We start from the raw sequence: 26,374 nt of genomic DNA, 5'->3' as shown, positions 1-26,374 counted from the left end.
TTCACTTCGTGATGGTTTACAAGTTCCTTAAAAACTTGTTGGCGACTCTTTTGCTCTATCTTCTTCCCTTTTGGACACCACCGTACTTTAGTGTATGATCACAGTGGGGTTCAAGCTAGTGGGATTTTTAAAGGCTTGAAATTATTCCCTACAGCAGCTTGCAGTGGGCATAACTCTGGCGAGTGGCATCCATCATTCCATGGTTATAGTGCTTAACTGGCTTTTCAGTTGTTATATAATGCTACATATTACTGTATCATATGTGTGAATGTGTTGTTAGACGGTTAGACTAGACCACAACACGGTGATATACTACGGTCCAGAAAGTGACTACTCTGTAGTGTGTTATGTGGTCAATTTCCCAGCTTACGTGCTTAATCAGTGCATGTGTTCATAAATATTTTGCATAATTGGAACTTTCATGGGGTATGGACTATGCCCACTATGGTCCCTTAGGACCCTTACCCCAAGACGTGAGGTCGAATTCTACCTCTTGGTTTTCCCCACGTAGATTCGATTGGGATGTTTTAACGAGCACGAGTTCAATAATGTAGGTTATATATACTCATGCTTGAAACAAAGATTAGATGTCTTAGTTCTAAGACAAAATAGTCACTTTGCAACATTACTTTTATTCAGGGAGTAATTATAAAAGTAAAAAGCGGGTTGGTGGGAAATAGATTTGAGTTCATCATATATTCTTGTGAGTTTTGCTCAGTTAGTTTAGGACTTTAGGTTCATGCTTTTTTTGACCTTAAGTATATGTGAAAGCCCATGATAAATGAACACTGGCTGTGGTTTGCAATTGTTTGAATTTTGGTGTACTATTTTTAAGTGGAGAAAAGCTGCTGATTGAATTATTGGGTGCAGAGTAAATTATAATTGGGGGACATATCAGTCAAACATCTGTATGTGATGTGTATTGGTCTGTTACTTTTACCTTTTTTATTTTTATTTGGTTTTTTTATGCTTTGTCCTAGATATTAGGCAGCCATTTCCTAATATCTTTCTCTGTATCATATTATGTATTATTGTCCTAATCTCATGTAATATACAGGAGAGGTTTTCTATCCAGATTGGACATCTTTCAAGTTCAAGCAAGTGACCTGTCTGGTAGTTCTTTGGAAAACAGTCCTCATAGTTTTAGAGATGATCAAACTCAGGCTAACAGCACAAATGAGGGCATTGACAGTACTCATGTACTAAATGATCCTCAGATTGAGGTTCTTGATAGTGCTCAAGTACAGAATGAGCTTGCAAATGAGATCCTAGATGATGCTCAACAAAATGAGTCTGCAAATGAGATCCTTGCTGGGACTTGTGAACAAAGTGATGTTGAAGGAAATGCTGATGTTGGTCCATCTGCTGATGTAAATCAGTCGAGAGGGCAGTGAGCACATTAATTTACAACAATTGGAAGTTCAAGCTGAAATGACGCTGGAGCTTGCCTCAGATGCGGAGAATAGATCAGAGACAATTATGAATTTTTTGAGATGTAAATTTAAAATTTGATGTGCCATATTTTGATAATATTTGTGTGCCTTTGTGGCATGGAAATCAGTATTTGGGTTTTTGTTTGTTAATTATTATAAATGATAATTTGACATGTCAATGGAAAAGGAAAAGGGGTATTTGTAACAAGCACCTTTTGTGCCTGTTACAAATACCCCTAATATTTTGATTTTTCAAGACATTATTTGTAACGGGCAGTCAAAGTGTCCGTTACAAATAACTGGCTATTTGTAACTGGCAGTCAACATGTCCGTTACAAATACCTGGCTATTCGTAACGGGCAGTCAACTTGTCTGTTACAAATACCTGATTATTCGTAACGGGCACTTAACCTGCCCGTTGCAAATACCTGGCTATTCGTAACGGGCACTTAACCTGCCCGTTACGAATAATATTTCTATCCGTAACGGCTGTATTCGTAACGCCCGCTGCCCGTTACGAAAAGCCTATTTTTGCCCGTTACGGATAGGCTTTTTTCCACTAGTGAAATTTTGTGAAGAACTACCATTTAAATGACTCGTTTTGGAAACAACTACCATTTATAATTTTTTTTTTTTTTTTGAAACAACTACCACAAAAACAAAAAAGTTTGAGTAGCACTACCTTGACTACTATTCCGACGAGAAACTCCGGCTGTGGGGCCCACCACTTACAATTTCCCTCCCATGAACTACTACTACTACTGAAATTTCATATTATTGGAAAATAAGACAAATAAATTATAAGAAATCACAAACTACTACTTAAATCTAATATATATAAATAAAGTAGGCATTTTTCGGAATCATTAGGCGCGCCACATAAGAAAATGTATTAATTTAACAATGAAAAATTAGATTAATAATTTATTTTATATTTAAAAAATTCACTCGCCATCTAAGCAAAACTGACGAATAAGATTTAAGAAATTCATAAACCCTAATTTTTTGAATTGAGCAAAAACCCCCAAATTAATTACCCAAACCCTAATTAAACTACTTAATTCAGTTCGTTGTAGGTTAGATTGTAGCAATTATAACCTAATTTGCGAAATTTTTGTATTTGAAATCAAACTTAAAGATGAAATTGGAAGGAAATCGTGGGAAGAAAGAGGGAAATCGAGGGAAGAGAGAGGGAAAACGAAAGTGTGGGCCCATGATGATTTCATGTCGCATTAAAGGTGGGAATTTGAAAACTTTTGGAAAAAACTAGGTGGTAAAATTTAAAAAATAAAAAAAACTTGAGGTGGTATTTTCAATTTTGGCAACAATAGTTGGTGGTAATTATCAAATTTCTTTGTTAGACAACCAATTACCGACCATCCCTAACAATCAAACAATTACCACACATCTTCCATTCTAATTTTCTAACATGACCATCATGATCACCATTTTCACCATGACCATCACAATTACAACTTGTTAGTCACCCACCACTCCGTATGTAAGAATTTATTATGCATCACAAAAATAACAAAAATCTATAGTAATTAGTTATAACTATATAAAGCTGATTTCCATGATTTTCAATGTAAAGACAATTATATATTATATTGCGAAGGAAGACACTAAATGATGTAGATGAGTTTAAGTAAGAAAGACTTCATCTACATATATATCTTCGCTTACACTAACCCAACTCAACGCAAATCCATCACAAGCCTAACACGGCACGCCAAATGGACATGGACTGTGTATGGATAATCATCAAAATTTGACACAAGTGATACCAGTCTGCTTTACATAACATGAACAAACTATGTATGATTATAATTTTGAATAATCGGCACGAGCATGAGATAACACGACTTACGAGACACGGTGCACCTCACACCGCACGACATGGCTCGTGCCACCTTACACTTAAGCTAAACGAGGCATGAGTCCCATGACTAAAAACAAAAGGAAGATCACAAAATAAAAAATTAAACATAGACGTAAATACGTAATAATACTAATAAATTCGTCCTTTAATTGTCCTTTTATATTTTGTCAGAAGAATTAACACATCTTTTTGCAGCAAACTAAATTAGTGGTGGATACAGCGGCTCCACCACTTCCCCCCACCAAAACTTTCTCTCTCCTCTCTCAAATTCAATCTTTACGTTTCATTTTCCCCGCCATTCTCTCTCCTCTTCCTCAGTTATCAGTTGCAGTTCATCAATGGCGGAAGATCACATCCCTAACCCTAGCTCAACCTGCGTCGTCATCGGCGGCCAATCCTTCGTCGGCCGATTCCTCGTTTTACGCCTCTTGAAGCTCGGTAATTGGATTGTCAGAATCGCCGATTCTTCTCCGAATCTCAATGTTGAGCAGAATTCTCTTGTTTCTGACGCTGTTTCTGATGGTCGTGTTTCGTATTTTCAAGTTGATGTTCGTGATAAATCTCAGCTTGTTCGAGGTAATTTTTATTTTTATTTTTAGGGTTCTTCGAAGTTTAATGTTGTTGATTTGTTCATTTTATGGTGATAATTTTGATTTGTTTTATGTTGTTGTTGGAGAATTAAGCTGTAGAATGATAATTTGATTGATTTGGTCGAAATTGTTCTGAATTAAAAGTGATTTGGTTGAAATTGTTCTGAATTAGAAGTGTATGGTGATACAACATTGTTGGAGCAAATTGATGAAGTTAAAGTAAATTATCTTCGTTTTTATCGAAATGTAGTCATTTTGATCATGACCTCATTTTTAGTGTTGTGATTATTTGAAGGACAGGAAGAAAAATTCAATGCTGAAGTCTGATTTATTGATATATTGCACCTAGTGTTACAGTGTTGATATGTTATGTTTGTTCAAGGAATCTAGTTTTATCGTTTGCCTACGATGAAGGATCACGGTGTTTGGAGTCAATATATAGGCTCATTGACTTTGTTTCCTTTGGTATTTGGCTTAGTTCTTTCAAACAGTTCTGTGAAGTATTCTAAGTAGGATGATCCTTCCGTTTTTATTGAACCATTGCTTACACATGTTAATTGTGCTCATTTTGGAGTTTTGCTTAGCCTGCAATAGTGAGACCGCTTCTCATTGCTTTTGGATATTTTAAGTCTTGGGATGACAAGTTGATCTCGTCTAATATTACCTGTTTAAATCGGTCCCTGTTATCACTATCTTACAGTGTTCTCTTCTAATTGTGAAACCTTCAGCAGACTGAGATTTGATGACTTAATTACTCTTACCTTGTTCCACTGCAGCTATTGATGGTTCGTCCGTTGTTTTTGTTGCTGAAACCTTGGATGCATCCCAATGTAATCTATACGAAAGCTACATGTTCATTGTTCAAGGTAAGTTCTTTTCAAATGAGAATGTTTAATTCAGATGGAGTTTATGATTGTTGCAGAACTACTACAATATGAATTATCTCTATGCTGTTCATCAGGTGCCAAGAATGTCATATATGCTTGCCAAGAGTGTAAAGTCAAACGACTAATATACAACAGTTCTGCTGATGTCGTTTTTGACGGTTCTCATCATATTAGAAATGGGGATGAATCCATGCTCTACCCGTGGAAAGTATGTATTCATTCGATGAAGTTCCTTTTCTTATTCTTTGTTCACACCTTTTTTGAAACATATGAGGTTCTAATTGACTTCCTACACTGATACAGTATACAGACATGTTAACGGAAATGAAGGCTCAAGCAGAAGCACTTGTTTTGTATGCTAACAACCATGATGATCTATTGACCTGTGTTCTCCGTCCCAGCAATATCTTTGGACCATCAGATACACATCTGGTGCATGCTATGGTGAATCAAGCAAATTCTGTCTGGGCAAAGGTCTGGTAATTATTCATGTCTATATCCTCTTTTTGACACCATCCCTTTCCCTGAGCATGTGTACGGAATATGAGTAAGCCTATTTTTCTGGGTTGGCTTTGGGTGGAGCAGGGTTCAGTGTCATTGCAGCTTCTACTTAGCTAGATACCACAATGAAGTACATTTTCTAATTGCTTAAGTTACAGAGACTTGCTTATTGTATGTGCCAAGCTTTTTATTGCTCTTTTTTAGTTTAATCAAACTATTGTTGGTCCAAATTGAAGTATCAAGTATGCAACATTTGTAAGCAAGATGAAATGAAGAGTTTGAGAATTATAGCTGTTTGCCAAATGGCCCAAATAGTTTTGTATGATCTGCAATATAACATCGCCTGGCAGATTTCCAGAACTTCTCAGTGTAAGCTGTTGTTCTTTCCCTACATTCTTGCAACCCAAAGTGCAAAGAAATGTAAGATATTTTAGAAATATATCTAGGAATAGCAACTTGTTTCGTTTGGAAGCCCCTTGAAGCGTAGTGGCCAGTGATGAAATAAAATGCACGTATCCCACGGAAAGTCACAGTGTTAATCTTTTTCTTCAAGCCCTGGGTGATGTGAATATGTGATATACAATTACGACACAACTGACTAACACAAGAGAACGACTCTAGTTTTGCAGATCTAGGGTCTTTAGCTAAAAATTATATTGAGAATTTAACTATGACGATTTTTGGAATTTAAACGCTTTATGTTGCCGGGTAAATTTTTTGTTGCCATGGCAGGAGAGGCTAAGAGAGAGGAGTTGAGTGACTGAAAGATTATAATTGATATAGATTGCAAGGGACAAATTAGAGTGGGGTGTTTGGGAAGAATGGGAACGGGATGAATAAGAAAGTGGAGGAGTAATTTTCTTTTTTTCTAATTTCTTTCCTATGTTATATAATTTTCAGATTTCAGATACCTTCCTTCAAAATCTAACTTACATGACTGCACAACTTTATTTGCGTTAATTTTCTAGTTTATATTTCGTATTCTATGAAACAATTATTCACTTATTTTTCTCTTCCTTTTTTTTTTTTTTTTTTTTTTTTGTTGTTGTTTTCTTTCATATGCTTTATATCAGGTGTATATGCCAAATCATTTTTTTCCCTGTTCTTTAAAGTTAATTCCTTATCATGGACATATCTCCCTTTTCCAGTTTGTTTTAGGCAGTGGTGACAATCTCTCTGACTTCACCTATGTTGAGAATGTGGCCCATGCTCATATATGTGCTGCAGAAGCTCTTATTTCTCAAAAAAATTCTGTGGCTGGAAAGGTAATTCATTGTTTTAAACTTTTTTTGCTGTCTTGCTCAGTGCATTTTATTACTATTTGGCCTTTATATTTAAGATTTGCTCCGTGATGTCATATTTAGGCATTTTTTATCACAAATCTCGAGCCAAGGAACTATTGGGAGTTTGTATCTCGGATATATGAAGGTTTGGGATATAAAAGGTGCGTTGAAGTTTTATTTACGGAGTAGTTCCTTTTTTTTTTTTTTTTTTTTTTTTTTTTTTGCTAGGTAGTTATAAGTTTGATGGGAATGAAATTATGTTTTGGTCAGATTTAAGGCATTTTAGCTTTCTCTTCAGTGTTTGTTCACTGACACGGGAAGTGTTGTATGATTGTCACACGGTGATTTGTATCGATTGATGAAGAACCTAGTTCTCTCAGCCTTTGTTGCACAGAAACCTCACAAATGTCGTGTTTTCCCATTTTGGAATCTCTAGGGAACCTAGTGGAAACCTCTTTTGGAGACTACTGACCACCATTGATTTCTGCCATATTTTTCCATATACAGTTGAATATATGCTATAATATTTACCTATAATTGTCTATATAACTGGCTATACTTGTATGTTATATCAACTATTTGGATGTCCCAAATTTTCTTCTGTTAAAATGTGTTTTTCCTTTTCGTCACTTAGTCTCTTATACTTGGGACAAATAATAATTATTCATAGTTTTTGAAGTGAGCCTGATATGTCTTCTTCTGCGACTTCTGTTTTTGGATGACTTATCATCCTATACATTAGTAGATTTTCTCTTTTTTTTTTGTTTTTAGAAAAAAAAATATGGTCATACAAAGTTGTACCATACTACCACTGTCCTTGTCTCCCTGATATAATGTGGATTTTTCCTTAGAGATATAATGTGTCCTATTGTCTGTGTCTTTGTGTATTGTTATTGTTACATGATGCATTTATTGTCAGTCACTATGCTAAAAGAAATGTCACCCCGAGCGACGTGTACTTAAAGATGTTTGCTTGGTTTTTAAGGTGCAGTCCTTGGTTGTTTTGGTTAAAATACTTTTTTATCTGCATTTTCGTCTTCCACTGTATCGGTTAACTGTGCGTTTTCATTCCTTTCATTTTTGGGGTGGTTGGGCTTAATGGGTGGCACACTTTTAAAGTAGTTATAATGTTGTCTACAAATTTTGGTAGTACAATGTTACCACAATTAGAAGATTAACTGTTGTTTTAAAAATTGGCCACGTGGGAATTGGAATTTACTTTGTTTTAGAGTATTAGTTTGAATCACTAATGACTTTTATTTTTTAAAATACAATTTCTTGCTCTTAATCTCCCATGATGTATGGAGTTTAGTATTTTGTTTTTATAATTATTTTACTATCGAAGTGCTACTAGTAGTCTAGTAGTATATAGTATTACTTGCTCAGTGGTTAGATTACTGCTTGTGCTTTTATTTGTTATGCTCTTTATATTATTTATATTCCTTTATTCTGATTTTGTCAATTTATTGTCAAAAAACAATAATGCAGGCCAAGCATTCGAGTTCCTCCTAAGATCGTCAATTTTTTGCTTCCGCTTTTGAGGTGGACAAGTTACAAACTGGAATCCGAATCTGATGTCAAAGGCCTCTTAGTGTCAGTTCAGTTTGCTATTGAATCGTCACTGTTTACCAGAACTTTTAATTGCTCTGCAGCTAAAGAGCACATCAATTACACACCTGTTATTCCTTTGGATGTAAGTGTTTGACCATATTGCCAACTTGTCCAACTCTTAATTATTGCTTTATCCTATTTTTGTTGTGCCTCTGTTTATGTGGTTTACTTGGTTATTATTAAAACCTGTCTGGATAGATTAATGGTTTGCAGCAGTCAGAAAAGGATGCATCTTATGCAAGCTTTAAGGCCTTTGATTATATTTATATTGTTTTTTCTAGCTTGCAACTTATACAATAGAAGTGACTGGTCTGTTTCATGTCATCTTTATTCATTTTTTTGGGATAGCAATCGAAGTTATGCTTCTTTACCAATGTATATACTCATTTTTACGTCAAGAATGAGATCCCTTGTTGGACACTTAATAGTGGACAATTAACTTAATTTGCAGCAGAACTTTCTATAGATCTGCAATAGGAAAGAGATAATCCCCTTTGGTACTAGTTGTCACATTGCTCCTACCCCTCATAATTAAGGATTTACCTTCACTTCACCAAATTACCCTTTACTATACTTCTCTCTTTCCTTGTGCATTGTATATAAGTGATTAAGTGGTAGTAGGTTTGGAAATGTACTCAGAAGCAGTTTTTTTTCTTCTTCCAGGAATCTTGATAAATTTTTTTTGGCACTTCCAAATACTTTAAGTGACTATGTTGTCTGGTTTGTGGGAACACCTTGCAACTCTGTCAATTAAAATGTTATAATATCTACTCTGAACTACTATAATTTCCTAGTAATCAATATTTTGTAAGAAGGAAGCCCGGCATTGTGGAGATATTTTCCTTAATAATAATAAAAGATAAGAAAGTAAAGGTGATAAAACACAAATATACAAGTAGGGCAATTTCTCTCTCTCTCTCTTTACCAACCCTTGATCCCCTGACCTTGAGCATACCATTAGAATGATTAGTAGGTTAATTTCTAATATAACAGACACATTTCTACTCACATGAAGCAATGGGTGAAGATGTGAGCCCATAATTATTTTTTGAGTTAGTTCTATAAAACCTTTAGCTCTATCTATCATTATCTAAAGTAGACTAAGGAATGTATAATGTCTTCAGATGATGTTGTATGTTTGTGGCTCTTTTGAGTTATTAGTTCAATGTTAGAGTCTTTCTCTTTTTTTCTGAATAATGTATAAAGAAGGATTGTGAGAGTTTATAATAAATTTGTGTGCTCTCACTGGCTGCAGGAAGGTATTGCTTTGACTGTCAAGTCTTTTTCTCATTTGGCTAAAAGCTCGTTACCCTCTAAACAACGCCAGTTTAAGGATTATTCAAAAGCAGAAGAAATTCTGGGATATGGGAAAGGTTGTCACTTTCTCCTATGGTTCTTCATATATCTGATTTCCTTTTAGCACAAATATGTGCAATTATTGTTGTTCAATCATCATGCCTTGAAGAATGTGCTAAAATCTTAAGCTCTTTTTGTGACTACCTGAATATGATAAGCCCAGTTCTCAAATCTCCTCTCTAAGTAATGTCTAGGGAAGAATCTCAAGTCGGCATCACCACCTTTCTATGTGGAGGCCACTTGAGCCCATGTCCTTCAATTATCTAAGTCATAGTGGGGTATCATTGCTTCTAGCTTTTTCATTCAGTCATGATATGCATGCATGCATTGTTTGGCATGAATGCAATGAACAGTTCCTCTGATGCCAACCTACATGTTCAGATGTGAAATTGTATGGTGACTAGTTTGGCATGAATGCAGTGAACAATTCCTTTGATTCAGCCAAAAAAAATTTTGGATGATGATTTGAAAAAGAAGCCTTATTGAGAAGTTGCTTCTCTTTTTGCTGCTCGTGTTTTAGTATATGTTTTTTTGTAAATCATACATGTTTCGTGCCTGAACTATTGGTCTTAGTGTTTTTTGTTCTTAGTCCTTCTTTTACGCTTATGACACCTATATGACATCCGGAGGATGGTACTTCTTGTCAGTTTTATATACAATTTTAATTAAGTTTGTTGACTTTTTCTCTAACTTCATTTTCCTTGCTTTTTCTGGAAGTGCAGTTGCTGACATATTGCTTTGGAGGGACGAGATGGAAACATTTACATGCTTTCTTATTACGTGTGGATTGTTCTACTGGTTTTTACTTAGTGGACGAACATTCATCTCATCTACTGCTGGGCTCCTTTTGCTGGCCACGTTTTTTCTCATTGTAAATAGCATTCTTCCAGTTAACATGTAAGTTTCGGCATGTTGCAATCTTTAGATATGCATGCAGTTCTGTGCTTGAGTTATGGTACCTGTGCGGTCTTTTATTTCTGCCACGCCTTTTGTGAACCTATACTCCTATATCTCTTGTCAACCAGTTGGCTCTTAACCGAGTTACAGAGTCACCCCAAAATGGGCTGATAATTACTGGAGTGTAATCATTACTTTCATCCCAAGTTGTAGAGTGATTTCCATGTTACCCATCTACAATAGTTGGATTGCAATTGATATTACCCCTTGAACATGTAAAGTGTTTTCCATGTTGACTATTTACAAACTCTTAGGACTTAGTAGTGTAGTTGGTGAGTATAATTTGATCAACAATGTTGTGTTAGGAGGGGGGGGGGGGTGGATCGGAGATAGATGTTTGCTGAACGTACACTTGTTAAATATCAAGGACAATATATAGGGACTTCCCATACTAGATAGGTGGACTTTACAACTTGGAATGAGGGATTGAGGGGATCAGGAGCATTGGACTTCCCATAATAGATAGTGTTTGATGAACATACAGTTCCTGTTGCCTATTGGTCCAATGCCTGATATGCTTATTGGATTTCATATTTTTCTGAGAAACTTGGACTGTCGTACCTTGTGTGAAAATTACTTTTCAAGAGATTATTAGTGGGACCAGTTACTTAAATGTTTTTACTATGTATTTGACTTCAGCTTCAAGAAGATATCTATCCCTTGTTTAGCAATCTCAGAGCCAACAATGAGAAACATGCTTGACAATGTAGCATTTATTTGGAATGAAGGGGTACAATTTGCTAAAACGTTGGCGCATGGAGAGGATTGGAGCTTATTCATAAAGGTACCTATATTGTCTCTTGTAGTGATTTGATGTGCATCTTCATACAACCTCAACTGTTACATTTTTCCGTGGTATGAACTTAAATAAAGTTGCTAGCTATAGCTGTTTTGCAGATTATGATTTGGTAAATGATAAAAAAGTAATTTATATAAATGTTGATGCTGTGTCTTTTTCCCAGCTTTTTATGTGCTCATTTGTTGATTATTACAGGCAGCAGTTCTACTGTGTTTTCTCAAGTGGATCTCACATTCATTAACCTTTTTATTAGGATCAGGTATATTATCCTTTTTTGACTTGTTATCAGTGAAATATTAAATGTTTCTTGTTCCTTCTATTTTCCCCTTACTTGACCTGGATGAATGCAGTGCTCGTGTTTGCGTTCACGTCATTCTTTATCTATGAGCAATATGAAGACGAACTTGATCAATTTTTTAGGGTGGTTGTCATTGTTGCAAAGAGTTTATTGACTATGTTGCTAAGAAGTCTTCCTCCGTCCATTATCTCAATCCTTTCTGCTGATGATGAGTTGAATGAAGAACAAAAGCAACCTGTTGTGAAGTAAAGATTGTAGATTTCTTTAACTCCATGTATACACTCACCATGTGATCTGATAATCTTAGATCATCAGAAGAGGCAAGCCATGAAAATCGTGATTCTGAGTCGTATGAGGCACATAAATTTGTTTGGAGGGGGGGGGGGGGGGAGATGTCTCTGAATTTGGCTATCAGTATAGTTGCTTCAATCCACATTTACTGTGGTTATACATAAATAAGCCCGATGCTGTTTCCTGTGAGTGCCTTGCTCCTGCTAATCTCGGAAACACATCCTTGTCGGTCAAAGATTTTGTGTGTATTAGATGATGTATATCCGTGGTTTGTACCATCTTATTAACATCAGAACCATTTAGCTTACTATGGATTGTTAGTTGAGCAAGTAATTGCAGTGAAAAAACTGAGAATTTTGTACAGACTTTTAAAGTGATCATGAGGCTTTTCTTTTTCGTTGGTGCTCAACGTGCTTGTTTAATAGCAATATTTAATTTTTTTTTTTTTTTTTGGACAAGAGCAATATTGCATATCTAATCTCATACTTAAGTCTCATGTAACATGCTTGTCAATTTATCCAGGTCAATCCCCTATTTTCCTTGATTAATTCACGGTGATGGGAATATCTAACTTAATTCTTAATTGAATTTATTAAAAAGTAAAATGGAAAGTTCAAAATATGGGAATTTATAAGGCGTTACATAAACAAAGTAATTTTATCAATAAAGCATAAAACAAGTTTAGATTAATAATAATCAGGTGAATAGAACACATACAGTAACCTTGTTGTTATCACGTTGTTAATGAGTTCCGTTTTATATATTGACTAGGTTAAGTCTCGTGCCATGCACGATAATTTTTAATACTTGATACTTATCATTAGTTTAACACTATTATTTAATTATAAAAAATTATACCTAATTGCAAAATAGGATGAAAGTTCTGTAATTAAAAAAAAATTAAAAATTTATGACACTAAAGAAAACAGAGACAATAATATATGCACGACTAATAAAAATAACTATGAATTACATTACAAAGTTATAAACTATTATTGCATATTATTGTATAAAAAAATAATATGTTTGTTTAAATGTGTACAAATAGAATATACTTATCAAATAGGAAATGAAATATTATTGCATAGTTTGTATTAAAAACTTCTCTAAGAAGCTTTGGCAAAAAAAAAAAAAAAAAAAAAAAAAAAACTTTTGGAGGGAAAATTTTTAACCAGGAGATGACATGTGTCATTCCTGGTTTCGCCTTTAGTATAAAGTTATAGATGTGTACAAATAGAATATACTTATCAAATAGGAAATGAAATATTATTGCATAGTTTGTATTAAAAACTTCTCTAAGAAGCTTTGGCAAAAAAAAAAAAAAAAAAAAAAAAAAAAAAAAAAAAAAAAACTTTTGGAGGGAAAATTTTTAACCAGGAGATGACATGTGTCATTCCTGGTTTCGCCTTTAGTATAAAGTTATAGATAGATAGATTCAACCAATGCTAGTGGGGCTAACTTTGCATCTATTAATTTTTCTTTTCTCGATTAGCATGTTAAAAAAAGTTCCATAAAAAGATTTTAAGGGTCGTTTTAGAAAAAAACTACTAATGCCTAATTTTACAAATCAAAAAAGTCTCGATTTGCGTATTATTATTATTCTAGTTGCGACAAATGCTCAGATATGATTTTGGGTACATTTTATTTCTAAAGAATACAAGTTGAACTAAATACCGATTAAGGTGAAGTAAACAAAACCCTAATCGACCCTACGTGAATAGTATTCCGTATTAGGAGGGTATTAGTATACGAGAAGTTTGACAATCATTGACCACATGATCTACAGTGCTACACTGATAGAGTACACGACTGGTAGTGGGCTGCAACAAAATAAAACGGTTGCTAATAAATTTGTGCGGCCACCAACTCACCGTCGTTTCGTCTTTCTATATAAACACAAAACCCAACCCAATCTTCTCTTACATCCTTCTTACTCTTTCTCTCTCCTCAGATCCTTTCTTTTCTCTCTCTGATCACAAACCCTAATTTTCATCTTCTCCCCAATTTCTCCCCCAATTTCTAGGGTTTTCTCTTTAAAAAAAAAAGGAATCCCAGTTAATTAATCAAGCATTGCCGATGAAGCCGAAGAAGCAACCCTACGCTTCAGAATTCGACGCAACTTCGAGTCATCTATGGGTCGGAAATTTAGCCCCAGAAGTTACCGAATCTGAGTTGACGGAGTTGTTCGAGAAATACGGATTGATTGACGGAATTACTTGCTACGCTTCCAGGAGTTACGCTTTTGTTTACTATAAGCGTGTTGAAGATGCTGTTTCTGCTAAAGAAGCTCTTCAAGGGTTTTTAATTAATGGGAATTCAATCAAAATTGAGTTTGCCAAACCGGTTTGTTCTTTTCTTTGGATTTTTGTAATCGAATTTGTTTTTATAAATTTTGTGTTGATTGAATTTGGATTTGAATTTTGTGTTTTTATTGCTGTTTGTTTGCGACAAAATCTCGAATTCGACTCGAATTTAGATGATGCTTAGATATAAATTAGGGATTATCGTGGTATTCGGATTATCCGGTTTCGAATATCAAACTCATCTCAATCAAATTAGGTTCGTCGATTATAGTTAGTTTACGCCGCATGATTAATTGAAAGAGAGGATTTGGTGATGATCAATCTTGTAGTATATAGGAAGTATTTTTGCTCAAAGTAGATTAAGGTGAAGTTAATAGTTTGCAGTAGTAGGCCAGTAGTGTAATGAACATCTATTTCTGCCGATTTTCGGCTACAATCCTTTCGTTTAAATTGGTTTATTCGCGATAAAATCTATTTCCGGGTTAGGTTATGCTGTAGTTACGTTCAGCGCATTCCTCGGCGATCAAACTACGAATCTCTAATAAATCTTGTTGTCAATTAATGAAAATTATTCATGCGGAGTATTAAACAACTATTACTACTTTGTTGCAGTCGAAAAATCGAAAATAGATTGCATTAGACCCGGGTTTCGTAACACAGAGGAACATCATATGTAACCTAGATTAACAACTAAGTCAATCGACTAACATTACTTTTGAACTGTTGGTTATCTTATCTGAAATCAAATTCATATTTGCTGTATTAATTTTGATGCGCAACTTGAATGTATATATGCTGAATGGCATCAATTTCCGATCCAATTCTCTTTGCACCAGCCTCGTAACTGAGTTGACTATGAATCCTTATTTAGTGGTTTCCACTGATTTTTCATGCAATCTACCCTATCAATTTTACTCCAATGGGTTAGGATGGGGTCAAATGTACCTAGGGATGCTATATATAGTAGTGTTTCGATTCAAAATGCAATACCTTATTTACTTCTCAATGGTTAATGCAATGCAAAGTAAACAACTATAAATTGCCCTTCCTTGGATGATATAAGCTTAACAATTTTACTCACAATGGCGTTTACAATTGAGCGACTGTAGATAAGTAGTGTTTCTGTAATCAAAGTCTATCCGTTCACAATATAAGATAGCCACATGGTTTTATTATCGTTAGGAACAACCACCATTATTTATGTTGACCATATTGATAAAACAAAGCCAAATAGATTAAGAATTGTCATCTTTGTGGAAATGGGAATATCATGCCAATTCATATTGCCCAAATAACTGTTGCTAAGATGCCATATTTGCGACGAATGAATTTGTTGACTTAATTTTCTAGTGCAAAGCAACTGCATAACATAAGGGCGTATGTCTATTCCGTGGTCTTCGTCTTTATCAATCTGCACCAAAGGTCAATTAATTGTCAAATTGCCTTACGGGAGGTCTTATGTTGCAATTCTGTATTCTTCTGTCTGATAACTTGGAATCATGAGAATTGTAAATTTTTTATAAAAAAATCCATGTACTAAAGATTAAAAAGAGTTGTTTAGTCTTTTGACGCAATTTTGTTGGTTATATTATCTGCGCCTACAATTTATTTTAGTCCATTATATAGAAATTTTTAAAGCTTTTTATGTGTTTAGACCTTCATAGTAGACATTGGACTTGCAGGCTAAGCCCTCCAAGCATGTATGGGTTGGTGGATTTGGTCCATCAGTCACTAAGGAAAAGCTAGAGGAAGAGTTGAGTAAATTTGGTAAAATTGAAGATTTAAAGTTCATTAGAGACCGGAATACTGCACTTGTTGATTTTGTGAGGTTGGAAGATGCTTCCGCTGCAGTGAAGAATGTGAATGGTTTGCAAATCGGTGATGATCACATTCGTGTTGATTTTCTAAGATCTCATCCTGCGAAGAGGGTTAGTATATACTTTTTAAAAAGTGCTTTCAAAATTGAGCTTTGCATTTGTAAATAGGTATTGTAATGTATTGCATGGGTGCTGCATTTCTTTCTACTACTGCAGAACAAACACTTGCTTGCATTTCGCTCCTCTCTTTCTTTCTCTTTCTCTTTCTCATATGTCTTGTTTTCTATCCTATATTTATTCATTTCACAGTAGCTTTAGCATGAATTTGCAGCAGTGTTCTGTTATTACTTGCAAGAAGTGCTTAGTTTTCATAACTGGTTGCTTGACCGACAACTAATTATTTTCTGAGAGTTCCCTCTCCTATTCACATGTGATTTTTTATGACCTAATTATCTTGTTTTGGATTTTTCCACCTAGCAGGATCAGTCTGATTTCCATGATCCGGGAAGTGCACAATTCAAAGGCATGGGGGGTTTTGATCCATCTTGGATTAATCCAGACATTTCAAGGAATTACCCTGAGCCTACTTTTTCAGGACACAAGAGGATGCAGGTATGAACCTTAAGCTGTGAAGTGTTTATGCAAATAAAACTTTTCCCTGACTCTTTAAAACATCATTTTTAGCATCAGTTATGTGGGTTTGTGTAGACCCAAGATATGCTTATTATATCTAGTACTTTATTAGTTAATCTTACGAGTGAACGGGTTTGCAAGACTCTTACTCTCTTAGTGAATATTCTTTTCCTTTTTTTTCCCAGCCATCTCAACCATTAGGAGGACGTAAAGTGGGTCAACCCAGTAAGGTTTTATGGGTTGGATATCCGCCTTCTGTTGTGATTGATGAGGAAATGCTGAATAATGCCATGATACTGCATGGAGAGATTGAGAGAATAAAATGTTTCCCTTCAAGACATTATTCTTTTGTAGAATTCAGAAGTGTGGAGGAAGCAAGGCGAGCTAAGGAGGCCTTGCAAGGAAGACTTTTTAATGATCCTCGAATTTCAATAATGTTCTCCAACAGTGATTTGGCTCCTGGCAAAGATTTTGGACCACCATATCCAGGATTTAGAGGGCAGAGGCCAGAAATGTTTGGGAATGAGTTTTCTTTTGGACCACCTGCTCACATAATGGATGCATTTCCTTCAAGTCGTAATATGATGCAAAACAGTTTCCATGGACCTCCTACACCTAATGGTGTGCTTGGACCAGGTATGCCTCGGCCATTTGGGCCTAGAGGGAGTATGGATCCATTATTGCCCAATCCAGATTTTCATGATCCCAATATGCATTCTACCATGCCTGAAATGACTGCTAATGCTCCAGCTAACAGAAGAAAACCGTCTCCTTCTGCTGTTGGACTGCTTCCACCTCCCTCTTTTCCAGGTAGGACATCTTATAAGATAAGTGGGTGGGATGTTCTTGATCCAAACCAGCTCCCTAGGGAACCAAAGAGGTCTAGAATAGGTGGTCCAACAGGAAAAGGTGATGAATATATTGCAAGTGACCAACCTTATACTTCTGGTCCTGCTGGAATGGGAGCTGCAAAAGGAAATGTTATTGGGCGTGCTAGTGAAGATTATATATGGCGTGGTGTCATTGCCAAGGGTGGCAATCCTGTCTGCCATGCTCGATGCATACCGATGGGAAATGGGCTAGAGTGCGAACTGTAAGATTTTCTTCTTATATATGGCGTGGTGTCATTTGATATAGTTGTTTTAACGTATTAAACTTCTGTGAGCTATGTTTTGGTGACCAATCTGTTGTCGGAATTGGCTGTTTAATCTCATCTATTTGTCTTGGACAGTTGTAAATCTTATAGCTAAAGTTTTAAATCACGATGCAATTGTGGATGGTTTGTGGCTGTGGCGGCCTATTATTACAGTCATAAAAGCTTAAATTCTTTGCCATCCTAAAAGATTCCTTACAATGTCACAGAATGTGGTGATGCAGCCACATTTTTATTATATTTCGTGAATGTCAAAAGAATATGAGTCTGTTAGGTACTTTGGTTCACCATCAAATAGAAAAGGGATATGAAAGGTATTAGGGGGAGGAGTGCAATCATAATATCATATCAAGTAATCAAACCCATTTCTTTAGTGACTTGTTTGGTGGTCATCCTTTTTTAACCTGCCCTTATTTATTTTCTAGTTCCCCTCTCTCTCTATCTCCTTCTTTTGATCCTCCTTTTTTATCACTTCACCTCTCTCTCTATAGTTATCTTCCTCTTCCATATTTCTGATTACTATTAAAGTGAATTTTGATTTTGGGGAGAAATCAACAAATACCCATATAGCCAAGTAATGGGATCAAAAGAAAGTTTTTTGAAATAAAAACATCAAACAACAACCTTTCTCTTTATAGTTTGAAATGAGATTTCCCTTTTTTCAGTAGCCATCAGATCAATGTATGATTTGCTTCTATGTGATGCATTTAAGAGTCGTATGAGCTCAGCTAGCAGTGACATCCGATGCACTAGCTTTAAATTAGTGTAATAGTCTTTTATCATTTGCACATGCTTGTTATTAAATTTATCTTATGGAGCCTAGTTTCTGTTTTACATCCCCGAGTCAAGAGTGTCAAGGCTTTCAAGAGGACATCACTTTGAAACTGATAAGGGGGAATAAAGAAGCTTTGTAGTATTTAGGTACCCTATCTTTACGCAGGATTATGGATTTTGCAATGTTTAGGTGCTCCTGTGATTATTTAGTGGATAATGTGTTTTGGGTCTATGGTGCTTTGAGTAACTGAAGGCCTTACTAGGGGAGGTTTTATTCATTTATATGTTTTATTATTCATCTGTGGTTGGTGTGGATATTCATGAGGCTGAGGTAATAGTTGGTGATTGTGGATGTGTGAATTCCGACTTTCAGAGTAATTGTGAGGGGTAGGAGATAGAGTAGAAGAGGTGTCCTTGGATGAACTTTCTGATTGGCTTGTTAGTTTTTAGATGTGTGATGGTTAACCTCTGTTAAATCTGATGACTGAGCTGTCAATAGGATAAATTTATTGATTAGTAAAGGAGTGAAGCTTTCCTCATAAAAGTATGTTGTTATCTTTGATGTTATTCCCCCCTTGGTGATCTGTGTGCAGCTTGGGCTTAACTTACTCCCCTGTACTGTGACATGGTTATATTTGGCTGAGCTTCCACTGATTCTTTTTACTAGTATATGCATATAAGCCATCTAGGTATTATAGCTTTATCACAATATCTAATTTTGTTTCAATTTGTTTCTGGATGCCTGGTGAAAGATTTTGATTGATGAGTGCCACATTTAAACGGTGAAATAATTTATTAAACTTGGGTTGTAAGCTCTTTTGTCACTCGTAACTCACTTGCCTATTTCCTTTTTATCTTCACATAATCTGTCACTTGTAACCCTTATGCCTGTTTGTCTGTTGTGAGCTTGGGGAAGTACTATATACTGGCAATGTTGCTGTTGCACAATTGTGCCTTTCATTTGGAAGGTGCTATGTGGTTTGAATGCATTTCCTAATCCATTTGTCTTTTTGTTTATTTTTAATAATTTGTCACAATATTGTTGGTTTACACACTAATATTATAACAAGAGTGGCTGTATTTAGTTATGTTTCTGAACTCGATATTGAGTTTGTAATGTATCTTAATGTGTGTTTTTTTTTTCTTTGCAGACCACAATCTGTTAATTGCTCTGCAAGAACAGGGCTTGACATGCTGGCGAAGCATTATGCTGGTGCTATTGGGTTTGATATTGTCTTTTTCTTGCCCGACAGTGAAGACGATTTTGCTAATTATACTGAATTTCTGAGGTATCTTGGTTCAAAGGACCGTGCTGGGGTAGCTAAATTAGATGATGGGACCACATTATTTTTGGTCCCGCCATCAGGTTTCCTGACGGATGTTCTGAAAGTGAATGGCCCTGAGCGGTTATATGGAGTAGTGCTTAAGTTGCCTCAGCAAACCCCAGTTGTCCCGCCTCTTTCTCAGCCAGTACATCCGCCCCTTCCTCCCATTCAACAGTCAGAGAGCCAGTTGGAGCCTCCTACACAAGAATACGTAGCTCCTGAAAAAGAGTTAGCTGTTCATATGGATTATGGTAGAGCTGTACATGATGATACACATTCAAGAGCATCCTTCCCAAATGCATCTGTTTCACAAAATCAATCTAATGAAGGTGTTTCTTCAACACCACGACCTGCAGTTACATTAACACCTGAGCTTATTGCTACACTTCATGCATTCCTTCCAGCCAATTCCCAATCTTCAACTGCTCAAAGTGCTCAGCCACAATTACATCCCTCCACCACAGGACGTTCTCAACCTCATTCAACAAATGAGAATGGAGCTTTCTCACAGGATTGGAACCAACAGCCTCAAGTGATTGATCCAACTGGTCAATCTCAACAGTTTGGGATGCAAGGGTATCCTAATGCACCGCTGGTCAATAATTACCAGTCATACTCATCCAACTTAAACATGGGAAGTCACCCTGTTCAAGTTCCTCCTGCAAATATGCAAATGCAAAATCCTTTGTACAACTTTCAGGAGCAGAGTTCTGTTTCTTCTAGGCCTCCTAATGTTCACCCTGTTACAACACAAAGCCAACAGTTTGTGCCACCAATGCAAAATATGCAGCATTATCCCTCAGATCACAATATTCAGAAGGGTTATGGGATGATGCATGGAGCACCTGTTGGCTCTTATGGAATAGCAGAAAGTCAGCAGCATAGTGATCCAGGTTTCTACCCTAATCAAGCTGGTGGTGCTAATGTTTCCCATGCAGAGATTATGGTGCCAACCTCAAATGGAAATATGAACTCAGAGTCTTTAAATCCACCTGAAAGATCGCAAACATTGACATCTGGAGTTGGTCAAGGCTCATCGGAGGTTGAGGTTGACAAAAATCAACGGTACCAATCCACTCTACAGTTTGCTGCCAGCCTTCTCCTTCAAATACAGCAGCAACAGCAGCAGGCAAGCTCTCATATGGGAAATCAGCAGTGATATTTCTATTTGGTAGGTAGGTACACCTCATCCAACCGTTTTTGGTATTGTCTGGGCATTTCCTGATTATTGCTTTTTTGCTAGATGTTGGTAGCTGAATGGTGGTTTATTTTTCTGATTCATGTGTCCATGCTTCCTTTTTTTTTTTTTTTTTTTTTTTTTTCTTCTCATAGGGGGGAGGGGGGCGGTATAGTTATGGGGTTGTGAGTCCAATAGCTGCTAGAGTCCATCAAGTTATGCTATGTTGAAGGCTTCTTTTTATGTGTTAGCCGTCATAACTAGTTGTTCTTTTGCTTGTGCTCACATCCTGAGTATTATGGGTTTGCTGATCATCTCTAGTGCTTTTTCCATTTGGGTCAGGGGGGGGGGGGGGGGGGTGGGGTGGCAGCTGTGCAGGGGGAGGAAGGGGATCAATTTTGATTGTAAAGATCTTCAAATTCGTTAACTCTGCATTATTGTGATTGGTTTAGGAAATTTGTTTTTTTAACAAGCATGCTTTTAGATGAAATTACGGTTATGTGTATACACTTGCCTTTTTTGTTGATTAATAATTCTCATTTAAACTTGACTTGGCTGAAATCCCTCGAGGTAACCTTTTGCTATTGTTAGGAAATTAGAGTTGGCTGTGTGGACATTAGTTGTTCACATATCTTTCTCTTACCCCCCTCTTTACAATACAAATATACCAGGCCTAATTTGACTTCAAGTGGAAAGCCTAGTAGATAAGCCAAAGCAGCTACATTAGTGCAGTAGTACCATTGTATTTGTCATCTAGCAATTTTATAAGTGGAAATATAGACTTTTAGACTTTAGTAGATGATATATTGTATCTGGGAGGTCTATTAAGAAGCAAGATCATTTTCTGACGTTTAGAGTCTAGGTCAGGATTATGGGTGTGAAAGGGGTGGTAGATATCCATAGGAGGAATTATTGAAGAAGTTTTGCTATTAAATTGGGAGATAGTTGGTGTTGTGGGACAAGGCAGTCATTACCTGCTTAAAGTGGGTTGAAAGTGGAAATTTAGGATTCTGAGAACTATTACAATAAAGACTTTTTACAGAGAAGACATTCCAGTAGTCTTCTTGTACATTTTTGAAGTCACTGTACTAAAATTTAGTGGTGTTGGTTAGTGATATTTTCCTTTACTTTAGGTTTTATTTGTGCTACTGTACCTGTTTACCAGTGGCGTTCATGGAAATCTTTTCCTCGTTCTGTGGACAAGTGGTTTTTTCCCTTTTAACTTATTTTTGGGGAAGGGTGGGTGGGAGGGTTTTTTTTTTTTTTTTTTTTTTTTTTTTTTGGTAATAAGGGGAACTTAAATTAGAAGTATTAAAGAGTTCAAAACAAGCTTCTTGCATTGTATCATTACAGACCAGGGGTGGGGGAAGGAGTTTTGAGTATTTCTGCATTGTCGCCTTTTTGCTTGAGTCATTACCTTTTGTTATCTCCTCTGGTTGCATACCTTTTGTTTTTAGTATTGCTGATGCTGTGAGTCTGTGACCTTTGGTTTCTGCTAGAAAGCATGTCTTAAAGGTGCCTTGTGTCTGTTTGATGTTTGCATGTTGAAAAAAAAAGTCTGTTTATATTATTTTTGTGCATCTTGCTTATGTTTTTTTGTGTAGCTACATTCTTTGCTGATCATTTTATATTTGTTTGGCCCTCCTAATTAGTAAACCTTGTCTATTTGTTGTAACTATTGACTTGTAAATGTTTTTTCATACCAAGTTTTTATTATATGTTAAGATGCATCCTCTATGTTATTCTTTTTATGGGCAATGAGCATAAGATGAGATAAATGGGGAAGGGGGGTTGCAAATTATCATTATTACTAGTGATTGGAATTTCAGAATTCATGTACTGACTAGGGCAGAGGAAGTGAAGATAATGTAGGACATACCAAATTGTTTCACATCTATAAGAGTTTGAGACACGCAAATTTGCATGTCGCAAGTTTTGTTAGCAAACAATTTGGGACAAGAAAACACGGGGTAGTAGAGTTGGGCAAACTGTTAAAACTGCCAGTTTACTGTATTTCTTCATGTTTGCAGTGGACTATAATAATTTATCAGGAATATGTGTATGGTAAAAGCAAGATTAGAACTAAAGAACAGGGTAAATCTCGGGTTTGATTGCATTTGTCGAATAGCATAAACTAGCTAAGGTCTGTGTATTTCTACTTCTAAAAATGTTAATTAAAACATGGATATATCATATATGTAAAAAAACACGGAACTCCTATGTTGAACATTTGAACCTGAATCTTACTAAACAAACCTTTTCTGTAAGATTGAATGTTATCAAAACTTAAGATACTTTTCAATTTCTGATCTTATTTAGGACATGTAATTTACTTGTTTTATATTTGAACTTAAGCTCTAAATTACAACTGGATTTTGTAAATTCCAAATTCACCTATTCCAATTAACCGTGTCTGCCTCACTTCATTATTGTGGTGCTACTTTCTACCTGTCTAAGCTAGCCCGTGCTTCAATTAATGGCGAAAACTAAATATATATCTTGTATTTCGTCAACACTAATTATCCCTCTTGCAATGAGTTACGAAAACAACCTAGGACGCAGAGTTAGCGACCGTTTCTGATTTTACATTTTCCTTTTTAAGTGAGTCATTACCCCGGAATTTGACCAATTTTTTAATGTTTGCCGACTATCAAAGGTTTTGTATGATTGCATGGTGTTTGGTGTATACCAAAACAGCCTAATACTCGATAATAATCCATAACAGCTGCCTGTTTTCAGTTAGCCATTTGGGTTCAACACCAGTTTCCGCAATACCGCCCTAAGCCAGTCAACAATAGCAATTTTGTTTCGACTTTAAAACAGGTCTATATGAATGTTCTGTTGGGCAGTCTAAATCGGCTCAAAAGGTTAAAGCTCTCTAATTAACTAATCAGATGGATCCAAAGATCATTAAGTTACTAACGTTTTTAATCAAATTAATTACTCCTTTCTCAACCGCAAGATATCTATTTGCGAGGCTTAACTTTTCTTTCAAATTACGCGTTTGTTCAGTCAATTGGAGGCATTATTACTTTGTGAGACGCAAAGCTATAAGGGTTTGTGTTGAAGATATATATTTTTTTTTCTTGGAAATTAGTTACATCTCTAGGCATCCTTCTAATTCTAGGAAAATTCAATTAAAATTTGGCTAAAGAAAACTTAGACACGTCTCTTATGCTTAACTCGATGATTAATCATGTGAATTACAGTTTGGTTCAAATTTAGGAGCAATTATGTTATAGTAATAAACTTATGTTAATGTGCCATGTCAGAGTAAAATACTACTCGTATAAATTCTAAGGGTTGGGAGCCGAGACAAGACAAGAGCCAATATAAACTTCACGATAAAATTAGGGTAGCCAAGCCAATATGAACTTCACTTGATTTGAAATTTTAGCTGTTTTTAATAGGTATTCGCTGTATACATTGCGCTTATTTGACTATCAATTTTTTTATGGGAATTTTTCGATAAAGTTTAACTTTTCTAACTTCATTCATAGCGAAAATTTATAGTCAAAGTTCTTAAAGTTTAGTGTAGCTAATTTGAATGTCTTACGTCGGCCTACAATCAAATATATAGCTTGTTCGTGTAAATTTTTCGCATAATACGGAATTACTGAGTAATATAAAAAAGGCATCTATAATAGCTTTTTTAATTTGATAAATTGAGTACTTCTTTCGACTCAAACCTAGTGAGGGCTACAAAGAGTCAAAAAAAAAGCTCTAGCTAATATGGTTGAGGTTTTAGGGATGGTACCTATGAGATTAAATTTCATGCACATTATGTGGCGTCTAAGTGTCTCTAAAGAAAATGATCATAGGCACATTAAAAAAAATAAAAATAAAATAAATTAGTGACGGTACTTAAGGAATTAAGGATAGGAAAAGAATAACAAATTGTGAAAATGATTGAATTTACGTTGTTACTTCTTTGATTTGAACATGTATGCGTACAACCTGCTTGACCGAAAGGCGGCAAAGCCAAATAGTGGATACAAAATAAAATACTGCTCAACTTTCGGGTGGGATCAATTAGTCAATATATAAGCATTAAATTTACTATTGAAAATTGTATATAATTAGGAATTTATGACAAAAATATGCATAAATTAGTGCGTCTTTGTCATAATTTTCTTATTTTAAACAATTTTCTAGAGTATATTTAAACAATTTTCTAGAGTATATTTTTATATTATTTGCTTTTAAATAAATAATTTATCTACTTTTTTTTTTTTTAAAAAAAAAAGATGCATAATAGGTGTATTTACTTCAAATATTTTATTTTTTCATCCAAGCTTCCAACTCAATTGAACCACAAATTTTCCTTAAAAATAAAAAATCGAAGCACAAATTAATTTTCTTGTATTTGCTAAAAAACTAGGTAGGGAAATTTCAAGAGTTAGGACTTAGGATCATAAGAGCTAAATTGACATTCTAGCTTTTATTCAAGATACTATTTAAGTATGTCAGTGTGAGACTGTGTCATTTAAATTTTGTTCGATAAAATATTGAAAAATAATAAATAGATAGCAAAGTTGAACATAACACCTTATAGATCTAGATGATAACTCGCACCCAAATTTTATTGATAGTGTTTATTCAATAAATTTTACATTGAAAACACATAAATGTTGTGATTAATTTTACAAGGGTAAATTTAATTAATATATTATTTTTCCATTTATTTCAGGCAATGTAGAAGTTGAGTTGTGTGTGCATAACGAGGAACAGATGCAAAGTTGCTGCGCGCTCAAGTGTTAAATGATTGGTAGTGGACTAGGCTAGTGGAAGGAACTAATATAGGTTTTTTTTTTTTTTTTTTTTTTTTTTTTTTTTTTTTTGGGTGTGTTAAGTTGTGCTTCCTCTTTCCCTTTTGTAAGTGTATAAACCTACATTGGTTTTTAGCAAATTTTCTTTATTGTTTTCCTCTCTTTGAGTTTTTTAAGTATCACATTTACTAAATGTAGTCTTGTTTAATTTCTTTTTTATGTGTTTATACTTTATTTTTTGTGGCAAAAACAATGTACATTTTAATATTATATAGCTCTCTCATGAGTCATGATTCTCACCAAAACCTTCTACGATTTTTTTTTAAAAAAAAATTATATTATTTATTTCCTCTCACATTAATTATTTTTCAAATTAATTATTAATTCTATTATCTTTCTTATATAATTCTTTTATACTCCAACTACCCACTTACATATTATTTTATTAAAGTTAATTTAATTGTCTAAAACTATGTGTTGGTCAAAATTTAACTCTTGATCAAATATGGAGATAATATATTTAATTGAAAATGAA

The 26,374-nt window shown here is 35.1% G+C and overlaps 2 protein-coding genes and 1 long non-coding RNA gene across 5 annotated transcripts; all 3 read left to right on the top strand.

The window, feature by feature from the left end:
- The first annotated feature begins 153 nt into the window (after positions 1 to 153).
- Positions 154 to 1,583, top strand: LOC145630405 (uncharacterized). Its single transcript, XR_014112043.1, has 2 exons — positions 154 to 202; positions 1,058 to 1,583. It is a non-coding gene; the product is annotated as an uncharacterized LOC145630405 (long non-coding RNA).
- A 1,955-nt stretch (positions 1,584 to 3,538) lies between these two features.
- LOC145630404 (3beta-hydroxysteroid-dehydrogenase/decarboxylase-like) lies at positions 3,539 to 12,284 on the top strand. Its single transcript, XM_081682664.1, has 12 exons — positions 3,539 to 3,891; positions 4,682 to 4,771; positions 4,867 to 5,000; positions 5,096 to 5,266; positions 6,442 to 6,558; positions 6,658 to 6,737; positions 8,065 to 8,269; positions 9,443 to 9,560; positions 10,266 to 10,440; positions 11,140 to 11,284; positions 11,495 to 11,558; positions 11,650 to 12,284. Exons 1-12 carry the CDS (start codon positions 3,654 to 3,656, stop codon positions 11,844 to 11,846), a joined length of 1,734 nt encoding a protein of 577 aa, XP_081538790.1. The 5' UTR covers positions 3,539 to 3,653; the 3' UTR covers positions 11,847 to 12,284.
- A 1,502-nt stretch (positions 12,285 to 13,786) lies between these two features.
- On the top strand, positions 13,787 to 26,134 carry LOC145631853 (flowering time control protein FPA-like). Of its 3 annotated transcripts, none has more exons than XM_081684057.1 (6): positions 13,787 to 14,231; positions 15,874 to 16,119; positions 16,486 to 16,620; positions 16,827 to 17,734; positions 19,720 to 21,064; positions 25,761 to 26,134. In XM_081684057.1, the coding sequence occupies exons 1-5, from the start codon at positions 13,965 to 13,967 to the stop codon at positions 21,050 to 21,052; spliced, it is 2,889 nt and encodes a 962-aa protein (XP_081540183.1). In that variant the 5' UTR covers positions 13,787 to 13,964; the 3' UTR covers positions 21,053 to 21,064; positions 25,761 to 26,134. The 3 variants fall into 3 exon arrangements, with proteins under 3 accessions (XP_081540183.1, XP_081540182.1, XP_081540184.1); XM_081684056.1 differs by having other exon boundaries at positions 13,788 to 14,231; positions 19,720 to 21,068; positions 25,761 to 26,133; XM_081684058.1 differs by having other exon boundaries at positions 13,788 to 14,231; positions 16,489 to 16,620; positions 19,720 to 21,068; positions 25,761 to 26,132.
- Positions 26,135 to 26,374: the final 240 nt, after the last annotated feature.

This window comes from Chenopodium album, chromosome 5 (genome assembly GCF_948465745.1).
Source record: "Chenopodium album chromosome 5, dcCheAlbu1.1, whole genome shotgun sequence".
NCBI classification, from domain to species: domain Eukaryota; kingdom Viridiplantae; phylum Streptophyta; class Magnoliopsida; order Caryophyllales; family Amaranthaceae; genus Chenopodium; species Chenopodium album.
This window is presented reverse-complemented; position numbering and strand designations above follow the sequence as displayed.

Excerpts from the sequence above, each read along its gene's own strand:
- LOC145630404 (XM_081682664.1), top strand. The coding sequence starts at position 3,654 with ATGGCGGAAGATCACATCCCTAACCCTAGCTCAACCTGCGTCGTCATC. Across the intron at positions 4,772-4,866 it reads CTACATGTTCATTGTTCAAG|GTGCCAAGAATGTCATATAT; the intron begins GTAAGTTCTTTT and ends GCTGTTCATCAG. Across the intron at positions 6,738-8,064 it reads GAAGGTTTGGGATATAAAAG|GCCAAGCATTCGAGTTCCTC; the intron begins GTGCGTTGAAGT and ends ACAATAATGCAG.
- LOC145631853 (XM_081684057.1), top strand. The coding sequence starts at position 13,965 with ATGAAGCCGAAGAAGCAACCCTACGCTTCAGAATTCGACGCAACTTCG. Across the intron at positions 16,120-16,485 it reads GATCTCATCCTGCGAAGAGG|CAGGATCAGTCTGATTTCCA; the intron begins GTTAGTATATAC and ends TTTTCCACCTAG. Across the intron at positions 17,735-19,719 it reads AATGGGCTAGAGTGCGAACT|ACCACAATCTGTTAATTGCT; the intron begins GTAAGATTTTCT and ends TTTTCTTTGCAG.